General features: G+C 34.9%; 2 protein-coding genes across 2 annotated transcripts; one reads left to right on the top strand and one right to left on the bottom strand.

Annotated features, from left to right (window-relative positions):
- Nucleotides 1–1,298: 1,298 nt before the first annotated feature.
- Nucleotides 1,299–8,678, top strand: LOC110099702 (remorin). Its single transcript, XM_020826940.2, has 5 exons — nt 1,299–1,606; nt 6,840–6,893; nt 7,133–7,220; nt 7,997–8,078; nt 8,218–8,678. The coding sequence occupies exons 1-5, from the start codon at nt 1,444–1,446 to the stop codon at nt 8,413–8,415; spliced, it is 585 nt and encodes a 194-aa protein (XP_020682599.1). The 5' UTR covers nt 1,299–1,443; the 3' UTR covers nt 8,416–8,678.
- Nucleotides 8,679–9,266: 588 nt separating this feature from the next.
- Nucleotides 9,267–18,153, bottom strand: LOC110099697 (probable prefoldin subunit 5). Its single transcript, XM_020826927.2, has 4 exons — nt 17,918–18,153; nt 17,749–17,852; nt 10,010–10,087; nt 9,267–9,542 (listed from the first exon to the last, which is right to left on the bottom strand). The coding sequence occupies exons 1-4, from the start codon at nt 18,123–18,125 to the stop codon at nt 9,459–9,461; spliced, it is 474 nt and encodes a 157-aa protein (XP_020682586.1). The 5' UTR covers nt 18,126–18,153; the 3' UTR covers nt 9,267–9,458.
- Nucleotides 18,154–18,876: the final 723 nt, after the last annotated feature.

Genomic DNA, 18,876 nt, shown 5'->3' with positions numbered 1-18,876 from the left:
GAGGTGAGGGCCTTAAGTGGTGGTCCGGCAGAGCAACGGCGTCAGGAGGTGGTCCGGCGGAGTTGAGGGCCTCAAGTGGTGGTCCGATAGAACTCCGACGGTGGTCGAGGAGGCAAGGAAGCAAGAGCGATCTCTGATCTCTCTTTTTTCCTTAGGCTTCCGGGGGTCCCTTTCAAGAGGAGAGGAGGTTCTATTTATAGATTTTGGGAATAACATGGCCAGTAAATAGGAGGAGGATCAAGGGTTAGTAGGGAGTGGTTGGATGGACGGCCGATATTGAATCCCTTGATCATAGACCGTTCATCAGACATTTGAAGGTCTTAATGGTGTCATAATTCAGCGATCTTAGGCTCGTTGGATTTTTCTCGTCCAGCCGCTCAATTCGACTGTAAACTTGTTATGTTTGGAAACCGTTTGGTAATCCAAATTGTGGTTTGAACCTTCCAACAGCACTTCGGGTCCTTGATTTTGACCCATTTGGGCTCGGATTGAGTCAAATTTGGTGTCTTCAGGTTCGTATTTCCGAGGCGCTCAGTTTGACTGTAAGTTTACTGAAATCAGAGTTCGGATGGTCTCCGAATTAATTTTTGAAGTTTCCAACTTGATTTTGCATCGAGATTTGTGCCCGATCAAGATTATTTTTTGACGACGTATCAATGATCAAATGATTAATTTTGATGGTGTTGGGTTCGTCTCAACGTTTAATTTAACTATAAGTTTATTGAAATAGAAATATTAGTAAAAAAAACTCAATGAAAAAACTATTTAATGGATATATTTCTAATAAATCATTCACAAATTTCAACAAGCATTATTTTTCTTATCAAACAAATATCAAATTTGACACAAATTAGAAGAATTTTTACGTGTGAAGTCTAGACGTAAAGTTACATCCGTACTGTGAGTATACATAGTGTATAAAGCTATAATAATATTTAATAAATTTTTAAGACTTTTAAATATAAAAAAATAAAAATTATATAAAGCTATAATGATATAAGATTATATAAAGCTATAATAATATTAATTTTAAAATAAGTTTATTTTCATATAATTTATATCAAAGCACAGTAATATAATTTTGTATTGATAAATAAGTCAAATATAATTTTTTTTTGGTTCATTTTCTTGACAGATTGGGCAAATATTATAATTGAAAAACCCAGCAGAAAAATTTTGTCCTCATCCTCAGCGTTCCCGTAAACAGGTAAGCAGGAAGTCTTCAGCTTTGCCCCTTAAAACTCCCGATTTTATCGGCGGATCACCAACCTTTACAGGTTTATAATATTCTACAAATTTGCTGTCGTATGAATGTGTAAAAAAATTTTCAACTTGGTAGTTGTGGATCGTCTCGTTGATCTATATAATTGACAACAGTTTTTATTCGGTTCTTTGTGCGGTAGATAATTGGAGGTTTGGAACAGGGGATAGCAGGAGAGGAGGATGGGGCAAGAAGAGGCGAAGAAGGTGGTGGTGGAGGGATCAACGGAAGAAGCTGCCCCGCCGCCGGGGAAGCCTGAGAAGGACGTGGCAGAGGAGAAGTCGGTGATTCCGCCTGCCCCGGAGGAGAAGGCCGACGAGCTGAAATCTCTGGCCATTGTGGAGAGTTAGTGCCCCCCTCTTCTTTTTCTGTTTTTAACTTATTTTGCCCTGACTTTGTTGGAAGAGAGGGTTTCGTTGCTGTGTTGTTTTCAGTGTCTAACTTTTTGTTTAAGTAGATCTGCTTTCTGAAATCTTCCAATCTGTTGTGGGATTTCATGGAAATTGGATATTTGTTGGTTCAGACTACGTAAGGACTTAAAAAAATGGGAAATTTTAGTGAATTTCATGGATCCCTATCTGTATTCGGTTGATAAAAAGCTTCTCAAGCAACCTGATGATTTAGAGATGAAGGGCTTATTTTTCAGAGAGATTTAGCTGTTGAATTCTGCTTGTCAACAGTTACTATAAGCTTTCTAGTCTTTTGTTCTCCTTGGGACCTATTTTCCAACTTCGGATCTCAGATATTGTTACCATACTCTGCATATTTTAATTAATAAGAAAAATTTTTATTCTATTGGGCTATTTGCATTGATCCTTTGCTACATATTCATGGTTTGGTATTAACTCTTTCGTAATTAGTTGGTTTTCTTGATGATTATGCATCCATGATTTGTTCTCTTCTTCTTCTTTTTTCTTTTTCTTCCCATACCTTAGTGAATGATCTTGGTGGAACTACAGAGGGTAGAATGAAGAAGACCTTGGCCTTTGGGGTGGGGGATAAGATGGTGAGTCGTAGTTGACGTTATATGTTGTGAAATAATCCCATTTTATGGAGTCTATGTACTCCATATGGCATTTTTATCTGCTTCCAAATTAGTTCACCATTCTAATTCTTGGTATATTTTAATTCTGATTTAATCATCTTTATACTTATGGGCTGTTTGGTAGCAGGATTTAGGCCGGATTGGAGGCAGATTTGAGCAAAATCCAGCCAAACGATCGAAAATGTAAAACCAAATATCACGGCAAATGAATGCCGCCGTAGACGGAAAATTCCGTCTTTTCATGCTAAATCCAGGATTTCCGAAATCTTGTTTTTTTGCCGGAATCACGAAATCCATTGGTTCGAAGGAAGAGTCTGCTCGTTAAATCCTCTCTATAGCCAAACAGTCACACGGGATTTAATAGGATTTATCATGAATGTTACCAAATAGTTTTCAGGATTTAGGCCCCTCAGGATTTCTAAAATTCAGATTTAGAGGATTTATGAAATCCTACTTAAATCAAATCCTAGGTGCTACCAAACAACCCCTTAGCCTTGTCAATATGAATAAATCTCATTTCCACCATACTGATACTTGTCTTTTACTCAGTTCTTTGTTACCCAGTACCTTGATCCATATAGAATTAGTGGATTGATTGCCTTTTTTTAATCCTATCATTTCTCCACCCTTTTTTTTCCCTTTCGATCTAGTTTTTTATCCTTTTCTTTTAGCATATAGTTATTGAAAACTTCGATGTGGTTATTACCAAATCCAAATGTTTGTGAACTATAGGCTGAATTTTCTTAGTGTGCCATTCCATTGTTGTTCATACCTTTAACAAACAGTTTCTTTGTGGAGCTTAACTTTGAATGCTTTGTTAAAGGATGATGAATCATTAATTCTATACAATTTGCTTGCAAGTAATCTACGGCTATGCTATGCTGATGTTGCTTCACGCCAGTAATGGACCTACAGGTTACGGATTAATTTTTCATGCTAATAGTGATGAGGACATCGACAGACTCTACCGACATGTTTATCGCCGGCGAAACCGCAAATCGACGGCCACGATTCAGCACCTCTACTTTTGATTTCGATGTCATGATGTATTATTTAGTATTTGCAATTTTTCCATTTTTACCCCTGTGGGGAGTTGCTTTGTTATTGTAGCCCAGAGGGCAATTTCGTACTTTCTTCTTTTTTTTTTTTATGAGTTGAGGCCTATATATAGTGGTCTCATGTGTTGTAAGATGGTTAATGAATATTTTGAATGAAATTTGTTTTGGTTAGCTTTTCTTCTTCTTCTTCTTGTGGAGAGTTAGAGAGGAGAACGAGAGCCCAAGGTGAGGGCGAAAAGCAATACCCACCAGTCATTGGAAGAGTCCGTGACTTGTGGTGCATCCCCATCATTCTATACTTGCCTTTTCCCAACCTGCCAACCCTAACTCCTCTTGGCCGCCAACCACCCCACCTCCTCCACCGCCGGCCTTCTTCCCCACTCCCCACTGATTTGAATTTTGAAAATACAAATTATTTGAGTTAAGAAAATTTCCAAATTTGTCATGCCAAATATGGAAAGTTTTCAAATTCGAAATTCGAATCAAAGTGGATCTTGTAATCAAACCTCCTCATGCACACAAGCTAATTTGGAAGGTTTGTAATTTGCTTCCACATCCTCTCCTTCCCATCTTGATGCCGCCGGCCTTACTAGACCTCCCCCTCATTAATTGCTCCATTAATCCCCCATCAATTTGAAATTAAAATTTTAATTTCAAATAAAACTCCCTCCCGAAATTTCAAATCATGAAATTTATTTCAGGATTTGTTTGCAAAACTCCTCCCTCTCCTCTCTTGAAACCGCCGGCCTCCCCCCTATTAAGTTCCCCATTAATTCCCTAATCAAAGCATTAATTCCCATTGATTTGAAATTCAAATTTCAAGTCAATTCCCTCCTAAATTACTCAAAACTGAAATTAAATTTCAGATTTGAGTAATCCCTTCCATAATTTCCAAAACCAAATTTCGCCAAACCCTAGCCTCCTCCCTCGTACCCGCCGGCCTCACCTCTCTCTGCAGAAATCCCGCCGCCTCCCCTCCTCTCCTCCTCCGCCTTCGCACACCACACTTGCTCTCACCTCTTCACCCCCATTCCCCTTTTCATATTGGGATTATTCCCAAACATCAAGCATGCATGACGGATCCGGAGCTTCAGTGGGGTGTTGTATTCAACGCCGACGGAAGCATAAATATCCTAAAATCTCCATTTTTTGACGTGGGATTTGAAGACGACACCACCGTGGAAGAATATTTGGAGCGAGTCGTCCCGATCCTTGCAAGCATCATCGACCGACGATTTTCAAATTACGATTGGAGTCTCGACGGCTACCCACTACATCCATCTCCACTGGCGACCTCTCCACCAACAAAGTTTTTCGGCGTCATCTTCGTAGTGGTAATATCTTTCATCATTATGCTCACCTTCCTCCGCTAAAGCCTACAAGTAGTTGAGTGAAAAGGCCTCAAGGTGAACCTCTCATTGTTAAGTGTTGGATTATGTTACTTGTACTTTTCATTTAAAATTACTTTGATTTTTGAAAGGATAGTCGTGGTTATTCTCTATTGCTAATCTTTGGCCTAAACAAGTTAAAATTTTCAAATTCTTAACTCTCTCTTGCATGATCGAAATAAACTTATAAGAGCAAAACTTAAAACAATTCTCTTTTAATTTCTAATTGTAACTCCTAGTGGTTTCACATCAAATAGTCAGTCAATGTAGAAACCAGCCAAACCAGTATCTGGCAGCTAGCCAGCTACTTAGCTACAGGAACTGATGACATGCTGCAGTAGAACCTCATATGGATACAATCATATGTCAAGGGGTGACAATATTTGACATGACCTGAAAACCTTGAACATGACACAAAAATTTCGGGTTCGGGTCAACCCGATTCCGTAACGGGTTGGGTTCGGGTTAAAGATTTCGACCTGTTTAAAAAAACTGGTCGGGTCCGGGTTGACCTGGAGACCAAAACCGACCGTTTCCTGCTCTCTGTCCATCCCGTTGCGTTTGAAGACTGAAGAGATGCCCTATCCATTAGTCGCGTCTGTCAGGCCAGCCATTCGCATCAAACGCTGCCTCACCGTCACTCGTCAGTGGCGTAATCGCGTCTGGCTCACTATTGGAAGTAGCGATGGGAACTCGGCAGCTCGCAAAGCTGCCAAGCGACGGGAGTTAGGCAGCTCTCAAAATCGAAAAATCCCCTAAATCCATGTTGGGTCGACCCAAACCCGAAGCGGGTCGGGTTCGGGTCCTAAAAACCGAATCATTTGCGAAAACCGGGTCAGGTTCGGGTTGACCCGAATAATGTAGGGTCAGTTCCGGGTTGAACACAAACCCGGCCTGCAACCTGAAAATTGACACCCCTACATATGTATACAGGATCTGAAGGTCACAGCATCCCCTAAGCAATTAAATCTGAAACCTGTTACAGGATAGATCCAAAATAAATAGCTTATATACCAATTAATCCAAAGGAAGTTAAGACTCATCAGATAAGTCTAAGGAGTCCAATGAACCAAAATGCAAAAAAGTTAACCAAAAACTGCCACCAAACAAAGCATTAGTAACTGAAATTAATGATTATAACATGAAAACATGCAGGACAACATAACAATTAACAATCTGTAGTCTGAAAACTTACAATATACTACTCAAGATTAAGGTTTTGTTTGGGACGGCTTTCTTATTGCTTCATAAAACTACTTTCTATTATAAAAAAAATTAATTTTTAAATTAAAAAGCTGTTTTAAAAAAGCAATAAAAAAGCCGTCCCAAACGAAACCAAAATCCAATCATATAAATCCAAACTCCACCACATGAAAATTCCACATCATTATGTGAATATTTTATTTAATGATCAATAGATTATTGAGTGCATGAGCTTTATTTGTCTTGTGAAGCAAGAATGCTCTTTTTTTCTTTTTTGATTGTTGGTTCATTGTATAAATGCAATCTCATTTAGAAGATATGCAAACTAGAAACTTGTTATTGGTTAGACATGGAATTTACAGTATAAGCTCTATCAGTGCTACATTAGCCATGAACATTTGGCTTTCTCTATGGTTCTCCATCCCAGTGGCAAATACTTATTAGGATGTGAGTTTTTTAACTGTGAAGTTATTCATATTAAGGTATTTAGGTAGTTGGTATATATATTTCGTATGATATCTGTGAGTATTTGGTCTAGTTTTAAGTTAAGAGTTGTTCTGCAAGACACCATACCAGTGTTCGAATTTTATTATTCATGTTGATGCTTTTGTCTTTGTGTAGTTTTTATGTTGTGGATTATTTTGTCTAGTAGAACTTTCCGGAGTGAAGAATGCACAAACTGGATAAAGTTCTTTATTTCATTTTACATGACCCAACTTTTTAAATTAGATATTTATATTTAAATGCTTGAATCATTACAGTAAATTTATTGGGGACCCATTTTGGACTCTTATGCAATTCTCATCATTGGTGAATGTTGCTATTGATCTTATTTTCTGCTAGGGAGACTATAATAATAATACTTTCATATTTTCTGTCAACAGAGGCCACAGATCATCCATCTACTGTGAAAAGCTCCAGTACTTCAATTGATAGAGGTAAGTGCTTAAAAACTTAAATTTAGGCTTCGTTTGGGACGGCTTTTTTGCTGCTTCTTAAAACAATTTTTTAGTACAAAACTGTTTTGAAAAGGAAAATTTTATACTAAAAAACTGCTTTTAAAAAAGCAATAAGAAAGCTGTCTTAAACGAAGCCTTAATCTTTAGGTATGATTGCATTTCTTTCACTATCCTCTCAAGCAAAGTTTAAACAAACTGTATGCTGTTTGTACCTTTAGATGCTGTTCTTGCACGGGTTGAAACTGAGAAGAAAATGTCTTTAATCAGCGCTTGGGAAGAGAATGAGAAGGCGAAGGCTGAGAACAAGTAAGTACCTTGTATATAAGACTTAAAACATTATTTTTTATGTTATTCACATTTTATATTTCATATAATTGATAAATAAGATAAACTTAAGGTAATGTAGAAGTTCATCAAAATGTTTTGCAAAGAATAGATTTAACACTTCCAGAAAAACTTAGGAACTAATGGGAAGAAGTTAGTACCTTTGCAATGTAGGGCTAAATTTGCATAAATTAATCTTCCCTCAGATCCTGCATTAGCATAAGCTCTTTTCTTGTTTACAATGGAAAATAAAGAAAGCAAGAACTCAAATTTTCTCTAATTATGTCAAATTTTTTATTCATAAAAGTCTTGAAAGTTTATCTTCCCAACTTTAATTTACTTTTGAATAATTGTTCAACGCATGCTTGAATGATAAGAGGAGTAAAGGAGTGAGAGTCAAACAAAAATAAAATAAAAATTGTTTCCATTGCATAAGCTTTTTGTTTCTCCGGAAAATGCTTCGCTGAACTCATTCGCCTGAAGGCTGTCTTTTAAAGGATGAATTATTCTGTGCGGACACCATACAGGAGCACTGTCCGGTGTTCTCTCTGTCTATAGTGAGCTACACTTTTACTGTAGACAGAGAGAAGATCAGACGGTTCTCTCTATCCGGTGTACGCACAGAATAATTTCTCCTTTTAAGCCATGCTTTGAGGTCTGTAGCGTTTCAATTTTTCTCTTGGTAGTCAACTCATTACTGCATTTAGTCGAATGATGTTCGCAAGTAAATATCTATTTTCTTTGTTGTTGTCTGACAGAGCTGTGAAGAAGATGTCTGCCATTACAGCATGGGAGAATGCAAAGAAAGCAGCAATAGAAGCTGAACTGAAAAAAATGGAGGTAGCATATTCTTACTCGTTTTATTGCATGACATGACAAAAATCAAATCATTATGTTGAATTTGTGAGTGCGAAGAAATCAATCTATTTTTCTCTTTCAAGCCAAAATCTGAGCAAGAAAAACTGTGATAAAAATGCAGGAAGAGCTGGAAAAGAAGAAAGCAGAATATGCAGAAAAGATGAAGAACAAGATTGCCATCATTCACAAGGAAGCAGAAGAGAAGAGAGCCATTGTAGAGGCAAAGCGTGGTGAAGATATTCTTAAGGTAGATGAAATCGCTGCAAAATACCGTGCGACTGGCCTCACACCAAAGAAGCTATTTGGATGCTTAGGATGATTTGATTTTTTTTTTTTTTTTTTTTTCTTTGCTTTGTTTGCCAATTCTATATTGTGTTGTTGATGATTATAATTTGGGCTGTTCTTTCAGTTTGTGGTGTTTACAGTGTGTTCTTTGTATAGATAAATGCAGCTTGCAAGAAACCAATAACAACTATTTGTATTTTTTTTTAAGTTTGTAATCAGTTGTTTTTTGTTTTGTCAAATACTGATAAAAATATCTGTATCTGAAACTAATTTCATAAAATTTCTCACATTCTCTTATCTTTAAGGTGTGAATGTGATTGCAATTACTTGGCTCTAAACTGATTGTTGTGTTTCATTTGGGTTTTTTGAAATAAGCTAAGAATTGAAGCATCATTCAAGCTTTGTTTGTGATAACTTTTTACTTTTTTTATTTAAAAAAAAAAATTAGTACAATTTTTTTTAATTCTCTTAAAATACAAAAATTTCCTTATATTTCACTTTTTTATGTTTCATATGAGCAAAATAAAACTTTTGATACATTCAAAATACCTCTAATTTTTTTAATTCTCTTAAAATACAAAATTTTCCTTATATTTCACTTTTTTTTATGTTTCATATGAGCAAAATAAAACTTTTGATACATTCAAAATACCTCAAATCCTATATTTTTCATCCATTTTTAAAAAAATTATAACATGATACATTTAAAAAATAATTAAATTTATTCTAAAATTAACATTATAAATGAATAATATATATATATATATATTACAAAAATATCAAAATAAATTCAATAATTTTAAAAACCATCTTAATACAATTGACAAAAAAATTTCCAACTAACAAGCCCTCAAAAACCTTCATTACAAGAACATATTATATATATCTACAATTAAACCACCAAATTTTTTTTTAAGAATACTGATTATTAAATCTTACATTGTCTGATTCAATATAAATTCGTAAACTATTAGAAACAATATTCGCAAAATATTAAAGGCGACAACAACTAAAGCCATTCCTGATGTTCTTAGAACTTGAGCAAAGCTGTAACAAAGATGCAACAAATGAGTGTGTTCATGAGCTTGGAGATGATTGCCTTAGCTTGGCATGCAGGATCAGCCCTAGATCATCTGCTACGCTTTTCTTCTTTGAAGTCATCTGCATATATTATAGTTGAATAGCTTAATTTCCTTATAAAGAAATGCCAGCAGCAAATTAGATGAAAAAAATTGTGCCGAAGACCGTTTTAAAATAACGGCACATCATATATATAAGCTTCAAATTGAAGGCTTTTTGGTTGATAATATAAGCTTCCAACCAACAGATCGAGATGGGCTATATGGTGGTATTTGGCCTGCAACTTGTGTGCGTGTGGATGGCAAAAATTTTTGTACTAGAAAGTTGTTTTAGAAAGCAGTAAGAAAGTTGTTCCAAACAAATCCTAAGTTATGATTAGTTCATAAGAAAATGTTAAGAGAGATGTATTTAACAACTCTTTCCAATTTTAATATTATAAGTGAAAATTGTGTGATTTCTTCAAATAAAGTAAAAAAGAAGGTCAAAAGGACTGTCAAACTAGATTTTAAAAAAATGCTTGCAAGAACTATCAGTGGACAATCACATACCTCGACAAGTTCTTCAAAATTAGATTTCAGTAAATTGATTTTCCGCTCACAGTAATCTTTCCCTTCTGCCATAGTTTTCTGTACAAAAACAAATAGTAATGTGCAGGAAAGCACCGTTATTTAATTTTACAAGTACATTTATATCAACTCCTACTTATGTAAGTCAAACACATTTATTCAAGTGAACAAATGAGAAGAGATTTGAGAATATGTTATCCAGCAAACCTGTTTGCAAAAATAATAAAGTTAATTATCGATGATTATCACAGTAAATCTCTGAAAGAATAAGAACTTGAAAATTTTGAGGGTTAGACTAATAAAATCTGGACAGTAAATTTTAAGCGTAAGTTGGGCAGCCAAATAGGAGTCCCTGCGTTATGGAAAATTATTCCGTGCGGCATTCGGATTCGTCTGGAGGCGAATCCGGATGCACTGGGCCCCAGGTGACGTGGCGCATCCAGATTCGCCTCCGGACGATCCGGACACCACACGCAATAATCTCTCATGCGTTAGAGCTTGTTGGGTCCAATTCATGCTACAACAATGTATTCATATTTAGTGTAGAGGCTATGAAGATTATATAGTCTTTTCTTTCTTTTTTTTTTTCGATTTTGTGTAGGCAATCCAATACTAGAAAATGCTTATGCTAGATGGGAACTAGCCACCCCATCCTTAGTGAACATATCATCCTTCGCCACAGTAAATATGCATTGTGCGCTCTTCCAACATTTGTGCTTCCCACCACGGCATTTTGTTGTGGCCTACAACATCTGCAACATTATCTGAATGGCCACAGTGAATCAAAATCTCATTCAAGTGCAGCTGGCCGCATCCCTTTTCTCACGTAATCAATTGCTGCATTCATCTAACCACAATCATTAGCATAGGCACACCACCATTAGTCAACCCTCACACATCACCCTCATGTACGCAATTTGAGAGTTTCTAAAACCCTAGGTTTGGATTGAGGTATTTGAGTAACCCAACATTCCTTGTCTCCACCACCTACTCATGGCGACAACTAGGGGTGTAAATGAATCAAGTCGAGCTCAAGTCACGGCAAACTCGAACTCGACTCGTCACTAAAATTAACAGCTCAAGCTGGAGCCAAGCCCAAAAAACGAGCTCAAACTCAGCTCGAGCATTCGTACTCAGGCTCGAGAACTCAACTCGATATAGAGTCAGTTGGATTTCTACTTCGTCGAACGAACTCATAGGCTGCGGTGGAGCCGTGGAGATCATTGGTGGAGCGTGCTTTGGTAAGAAGAGGGAACTTAGGAACCTGTGTACAAGGTTTTTATTTTTTTTCTTTAAAAAGCTAACAAAGTAGTTAATGTGATAAAGCCTTTTCTTTTAAAAAGTTGCTATGTTGTACATAACTTTAAATCCTATTATTAAATATATAAAATTTCAAAAAATTTAAATATTTATAGCACCTGGAAAAATATTTTTTAAATTTATTTAAACCGGATCGCGAGCCGACGAGTCGAGTTTAGTCAAACTCAAACTCAAGCTTGTTTAATATTCAAGCTCAAATTCGAGCTCGAGTCTCAACTTGCGAGCTGGTTAGCTAATCGAGTCTGAGCATGCTCGGTTCATTTACACCCCTAGCCACAACATCCTCCGCTATTAAGCATACACATTGTTCGCTCTTTTGACTATGATGCTTCTTTTTATGTCATTCTATCATAGCCTCACAATACCTACAGTGTTCTCCGTTAGACCACCATGAATCTAAATCTCCTTCAATTGCACTTTGTCTCACTTATTTTATCTCCCAATCAGTCATTGCATTCCACTAACCACAATAAACTCCACCCACACCACCATTCATCATCCATCACACATCTCCTCACATATGTAACCTAGCAAGAGACCACCAACACGCATTGCCCATAAGCCTTCGGGCCCACCCTTGCCTCACCTATGTAAACAACTGCAACATCATTCACACTAACTGTTGAAATTATGCTACAATAATTGATGCATATCATGCATCTACACCGAGGTTTTGTTTGGGACAGCTTTTTTCCTGCTTCAAATTAAATTTTTTATACTAGAAAGCTGCTTTAAGAAGCAATAATAAAGCCGTCCCAAACGAAACTTGAATCTCTCATTCCTTTGTAAAAATTAGCTTTTAAGTACTTCGTTTCATAAATATTAAATCATTAATTTTTCATGTATTAACATATGCCTTCTTATTATCAAGCTCGTTCTTCATCCTATGATCTCGATCGTACTCCGTTAGCAATCAAAATATGATATTTACGGTGGCTACAAATTAGAATGTCTAGCTATTTCTATTATGCAAAGAAATTTACAAAAGATCAGTAGTGAAGCATTTTGATGTAAAATGTAACAACTTCATGATTGCACGACAAATTTAAAAGCGAAAACTAAAGTTTTGATAATAGAAATTATATCTAACAATTTCAGAATAAATAACCCACTTGAAAAATAAACAATAATAATTAAATCAAAATTTTACATCATAACAATAAAATCTATAATGTTGGTATAAATCCAAGGGAAGTACAAATGAAAAATTAAAATAATTTTATAGATCAATACAAAATCAAAGTCCAAAAAGATTTGAAAAATAAAAAATCAGAAATAAAAAAATCAAACGATTAAAAGGTTGAGATAATAATACAAGTTAAAATAATAATGATAATACTAGGTTTCGGTATTCTTTATTTTAACCTAAAACTTAAGCTACACAAAAAGTGAAAAAAAATAAATACATAAATGCAAGATACACAATTTAAAAAATCATTTGAAGCGCATACCACGAGGAGCGCCTTGAATTGAGGTGCACAAGGAGCGCCTTGGTGCTTAAGCCTCACTAACGCTGGTGAGTGAGGCTTACGCTTTTTCTAAATGAGGCTTATTTATTGAGGCTTTTTAAGGTTTATAAAAAATTTGTTTATTAAATATTATTATTATAACTATTTTATTTTATTATATCTTAGCTAATAAACTCCACGATCTCGCATGCTAAAGCACACTCGAGCTCCAATCGACATCGAACATTGGGAGGAGGACGCGAGCAACCGAATCGAGTGAGCAAGAGGTCGCGCGTGTGCTCCTTTGTGCTGTGCTTCGTCTTATTCTCTGTGCATCTCCATGTGTGTTTCATCATTGCCTAGCATAACCCTTTTGTACGTACACACATCGAGATCCTTTGCTTCCTTGATAATTCTCAATTTTAAGGTATTAAGCTTTTTTTTTTTAATTTATCATGTGACTTGCCGCATTTGCAGAAAAACTATTAACCATGTTCAATTTCTATATGTGAGCATAATTAAAGTACGTTCAACCAAGTTGATATAAAGAGAAGAAATCAATTGGCTACAACATACTTGTTAACGGCGAATGACGCACCATGGCAAAAATATCCCATTGGAGCCATGGCGCACGGCACAACGCGCGCCATTTTGAACATGGCACAAATTATGCAAGAATTATAAAATAATAAGCATGGATATGAAATATCATTAAACTGAACAACAACCTATCATAATAACAAGCAAATAATGACAATACAAATAAATAACAATCAAAACAATTTACTCAAGCAATCACCCAAGCAATTTATTTAAATAGATAACCCTATTATACTTTGTGGAATGTTTGTCTATCCTATCATATCCTTTTACATTCTAAAAACTATCTACTAGTTAACTAACACGCTAAGAAAATTACCACGTCCAATCAAGATATCACTTCAGTCACAATCATATCAAGTCTATTACTAAAAAAAGTCACTTCAGCTTTCATGTTCTCCATCAAATATATGTCTTCATAAAATAAATTCCAATGAGATTATCCTTCAACCAATCTCTACAATTTCAAGTCCAATAAGTAGTCAATCTTCATACCACTCAAATATATTTAAATGAAAGTAAATAGCATTAAGAAGATAAAAATATGCAATCTAACATTTATCTTAACACTTTTAATATATTTAAAAATTAGAATATATATTATCTTAAAAAAAATATAAAAAATATTTATAATTACATTAAAAAAATTTTAAAATAATGATGCACGCTATTTTGCGTCGTGTGCCATGAGCCATGGCGCATATGTGGCGAAAATAGCGCACGCCATTTTGAATGTTTGCGTCGCGCCATACACATGGCGACATAGGTGCGTCGCGCCGTGCGCCATGGCGCATGCTATTTTATGCCATTGACATCTATGGGCTACAGGGATGAATAAATATGCTGATTTATGAAATATTTCATAAAAATTTTGAATTCTAGACACCGCAAATTACAGAGGCTAAGAAGTAGTGATGATTAAATAGATACTTTAGTTATTGAAAATATACTATTTAATGATGAATGAATAACAACCAAAAAGTAGTAGAAGTTTTAAAGTTGAAGAAGGAACGACCTTTAATGATGAGAAGAATAAAAATATTAATATTAACATAGAAAATGTTACTGAATTGGGAGCAGCTTCTACTCATAATGATTTAAAGGAAAGAAACAAAATAGAGTTGAAGCTTCAACAAAATCAAAATGTATATTAAGTATATGGATTATTTTGTTGTTTTACTTTAAATTATGTTGAATCCAATGTTAACTGGCATAAGGAGTGAAAAAAAAGTTTATAATTGAAGAAGATTTTGAAGGCGACAATAAGACAAAATTCGAGGATGATAGAATTATTACATATAAGGACTCTATTGAAAAAAAAGGTGAGCATGAGGCCGCAGTGGATCCTGATAATCGTAGTATACTTACAGTTTAAGTGAGTGCTTATATTGAATCTCATTTCAAAATTTCATTTTCTAATAACTTTGATACTGAGAATTCTGGTTTATATCTTTCTGGTAATGAATCAAGTAAATATGTTGATGATTTATTTCTTTGTTGTCATTTTTATGAATTGTTTATAATTTTACGAGTTTTTTATTTATCTATTTCAAGGCTTATGCCCGATCCGCCTTAAGGCTTACACATTGCCTCGCTAAGATAAAACACCTTGATTACTTATTTTGCATTTTTAAACCTTTGCTAAATAGAGCTAAGTATTCTAACCTAACATCATTTTTATAAATCCCTATCCAAAAAAAAAAAAGAAATTAGGAGTGCTAATTTTTTGAAAGAATATTCAGATATAAAATTCTAGGAGTGAACATTGACTACCTAAAAACTAGAGAGAGTTTTTGAATGCAATGTAAGGAGGAAATGAAGAACTGTGCAATTGTTTGCGTTTGCTCACATGGAGCAGAAACTATAGACGAGTAAGCATGTGAACATAAAGTCTTGAGGAAATTGCTGGCACCTACTCACATGTGGAGGATATTTAGAGACAAAGACTTGCATGAAGAGAAGATCAACCATCAGCTGTTGCTACGATGTTCTCAAATAAAGGAATTTGGTGATGGAGAAAAGCATGAAGAGAAGGTCTAATGTCATTTACTATTATGATGTTCGCTAGCCCTACAATTTTTTACTTCTAAGAATTGATTGTCATGGTTCTCCCATCCGTTTTATTCTATCGATTAAACAGGCTACTCAACCAACCATCTAAGATGAACCCAAAGATTAATACGTTGTTATCCCAAAGACAAGGCTCGCAACAGATGCTTTGTGTGAATGCTTGGTAAGTGCTTTCAGCCTTGAGTGGCGTGCATCGGATGCTTAACCTTGTCCATGCACTTCAAGGGGCTGTGACACATGAACCCTTCACAACACACCATTTTGCATTTGAAATGTGCTTCAATGCACACTTATAACAACATTGTTAAATATATATTTTACTTTATCTTAAAAAAAAAAAATCAATGAACTCAGGTCAACCCAAGCTCAAACTTGATAGGCTTGGCTCAGAGGTCATTTATAGAGGAAAACTCATTCTCATGCAAGTTACGCTACTAAAGGGGCCGCATATGCAACATAATGCTTTGTGTTGTATGTTTCCCGCATATGGTAGATTTTTTTAAAAGCAAGGTAGCTACAAAGCATTACCAATTGAGGCCTAAGTTACACAAAAGGAGAATTATGCAATGTAGATGAAGCTTGATTTTACTTAATCTGCAATTATAGTACTAGTAATGAGATTATAAAGGATATGAATGTTAGAAAATATAAATCAAATAGGGCCAAAATTGAGCTAGAAAAATAAATGGTCAAACATGCTTTAAACCTAAACACTTACGCTATAAATGAGGACACAATAGTTGGTATCTATACACTAAGGTATTTTTTAAAATATCTAATGTGAAATAAACTCAATACTCTCATTTGCCTTAATAATATCATACTCACATGAAAGCTCGCCACAGCAATCAAAATTCACCCACAAGAAAGGCATTTTAACACCATTAAGTATCATGCAGCAAAAGGTCACTCAGCCACATGTAGCCATCATGAAAATCGCTCTTTTACCTTGCTTGATCACAATAGACGTTAGTTAAGAGTTAAGGGAACCACAAACCATAAGAATCACTCAATTTCAATCAAACAATCAGCTTTGATAATACATAGTAATGAGTGTGGACTAAATGGGGCCCGAAGTAAAACTAAATACACCAATGGTCAAGCCTATTTTTAACTTAAAAGCTTGAGCTTCTGGGTGGATGAGGGCCAAACACTTGGTATTTCTACATCAATATATTTTTCTACGATTAGATTCAGGACTCAATAGTTTCATATGTCCTAATAAAAATGCCAACGCTAGATCTCCAAAACTTCAGCTCGCATTTTTTTGTTTAGTTTGCATGTCACTATTGTTTCATTTAATGTCACAAACATTTAAATAAATCAAAAAGCTTATGACATATCATATAAAACAACCAAGTAGTTCAAACCACATTGCAGCATAAAGAACCCAAGAAGGTATAATAATGTATCTAATTAGAACCAACTATATTGAATTCTGCAAATGCAAAATAATTTAGCAACAAGATAAAATGAAGAAAAGTTACATAAGTCCCAAAATTAACAGTAATTAAGCAAAAATGGTAGGGCATGTACTGCTCAATCTAGGATTCAAGTAAATTTTACACACAATAATATAATTGACACAAAGACGCACTTAAATCAGCATTTTATGAATAAAAGTAACTATAGTTTGTGGTTGTTATTTCACTTATTTGAGTTTTTCTATCCTATAAAATTACTAATGTCTAAATAATGCATATAAGTTGAATTATGGCATTGAAGAGGTCAAGCGTGACTAATTAAAGTTGACCTTACAATTGGAGAAAAAAAAAATCATTTTGAAGGGCAAGGATGAATAACTTATCAAATGCTAAAGCGGAAGATGCCTGGCTTAGAACATTAAGCTAGCTAGCTTAAAAAAACTAATCAGATTAAAAAAGGTCAACAGATCATAAAAAAGAAAGCAACCAATAAAAAAAATCCTTTCTAATGGTGATTTTTCACCTGTAAGAAAATCGACGCCTCAACTTGATTCCACTAGTTCTTATTAAACGCGAAAGTTTGAGAATTAAGAGTGGTACAGCAAAAAAATATTTTTTTCAAGCAAGCAGCAAGGGTTTTTCAATTCTAAATAGCATAGAATTAGACATTATATAATCATGTCAAATGGTGCATTTACTCTGTTTGGATGGATAGATTAGCAATTCAATTTAAACTCCTCTGTCCGAGTTCTAACCCACCTTGCCATAGGAGCTAACATAAGCTGGCCTCTAAAAGTCATTTTTCAGGATCAAGAGAAATCAAACATCCGTGAGAAATAGCATAACGAAATAAAGGTACCTCAATAAAATAACCGGTTCCAACATCAACAAGGACCTTCTTAGCGTCGTCAAGGATTCCCGGGACGTAGAGAGACGCCGTGAGAGGTACAAGCATCTTCTTACCTGTAGCAACAAAAATCTTAGTGATGAAGCAGTACAAAAAGGGGTGGAGAGAGAGAGAGAGATGCCTTGAGGGTGGAGAGACAGGTCGTGGAGGGCAGTGGATGCGATCTCGAGACGGGTGGCAGCTGTCCTGATCTTGTTAAGGCTATCCTGTAGGAGATTGACCTCGATATCAGACTGCTCCTTTAGGACTCGGAGCTGATCCACGCTCATCTTCTCCATGTCCGAAACCCTAATCGTGTTGGCCGCTTCGATTCCCTTCGCCGACGCCATAGAAGCCCGGAAGAAAAGGCCGACGCTATTACTTTCTTTTTTTATATTATTTACATTTAGACATTTCGCTGAAAAATATAAAAGATTTTTTCATTATTTTTATCCATTTTAAAGAAAATTTTTAGTTTTTGGTTAACACTTATTCAAAAAATATCAAAATAGTTTCTACATTATTTGATCAATTTAGTCACAAAATATCAAGACATATGTGCAATAATAACGCCGACATCCTATTTACATATCTAACACCCAAAACTTTAATATTACATGCATACCATCATATATTATTTTAATATCAAATATACCACTTATATTTCTTTCCTACCACTCATATTTGATATGAAAATGAACTATGGGTGGTATATATGTAATATTAAAGTTTTAAGTGTTAAATATGTAAATAGAGTAATATAAGGTGGTATGTATGTAAATCTCCCAAAAAATAAACAGAAAGATTTAGCGTTCATAAGGCAGTACACCCAATAACACGGAACATATAAAGGGGATATGAAACTGTTTTAAACTCTGGAAAAAAAAATTATATAAAATATATATATATAGACATAATATATAAGAGCAAATAAAGCAAAGTAAACATTTCATTGCATTAATATAACTATATAAGTCATAATGGGAGTACATTAATGAAATAGGAACAACAATAAATGAAAAAAAAATAAAAAAAAAATAATTGCACTAATAACATTACCCAAACTTAAAGTATTTACGGTTAAAAAACTATAAAAACTTA

Source organism: Dendrobium catenatum, unplaced genomic scaffold (assembly GCF_001605985.2).
Source record: "Dendrobium catenatum unplaced genomic scaffold, ASM160598v2 fragScaff_scaffold_908, whole genome shotgun sequence".
Lineage (NCBI taxonomy): Eukaryota > Viridiplantae > Streptophyta > Magnoliopsida > Asparagales > Orchidaceae > Dendrobium > Dendrobium catenatum.
The sequence above is the reverse complement of the archived record's forward strand: the minus strand, read 5'-3'. Positions and strand labels throughout refer to the sequence as shown.

What these genes read in the sequence shown, in the direction of transcription:
- LOC110099697 (XM_020826927.2), bottom strand. Translation starts at nt 18,125, where the DNA reads ATGGCGTCGGCGAAGGGAATCGAAGCGGCCAACACGATTAGGGTTTCG. An exon ending in GAACCGGTTATTTTATTGAG is followed by an intron (nt 10,088 to 17,748) that starts GTACCTTTATTT and finishes GTTTTTGTACAG; the next exon opens with AAAACTATGGCAGAAGGGAA. An exon ending in ATTTTGAAGAACTTGTCGAG is followed by an intron (nt 9,543 to 10,009) that starts GTATGTGATTGT and finishes TAATATATGCAG; the next exon opens with ATGACTTCAAAGAAGAAAAG.
- LOC110099702 (XM_020826940.2), top strand. Translation starts at nt 1,444, where the DNA reads ATGGGGCAAGAAGAGGCGAAGAAGGTGGTGGTGGAGGGATCAACGGAA. An exon ending in ATCTCTGGCCATTGTGGAGA is followed by an intron (nt 1,607 to 6,839) that starts GTTAGTGCCCCC and finishes TTCTGTCAACAG; the next exon opens with AGGCCACAGATCATCCATCT. An exon ending in AAGGCGAAGGCTGAGAACAA is followed by an intron (nt 7,221 to 7,996) that starts GTAAGTACCTTG and finishes GTTGTCTGACAG; the next exon opens with AGCTGTGAAGAAGATGTCTG.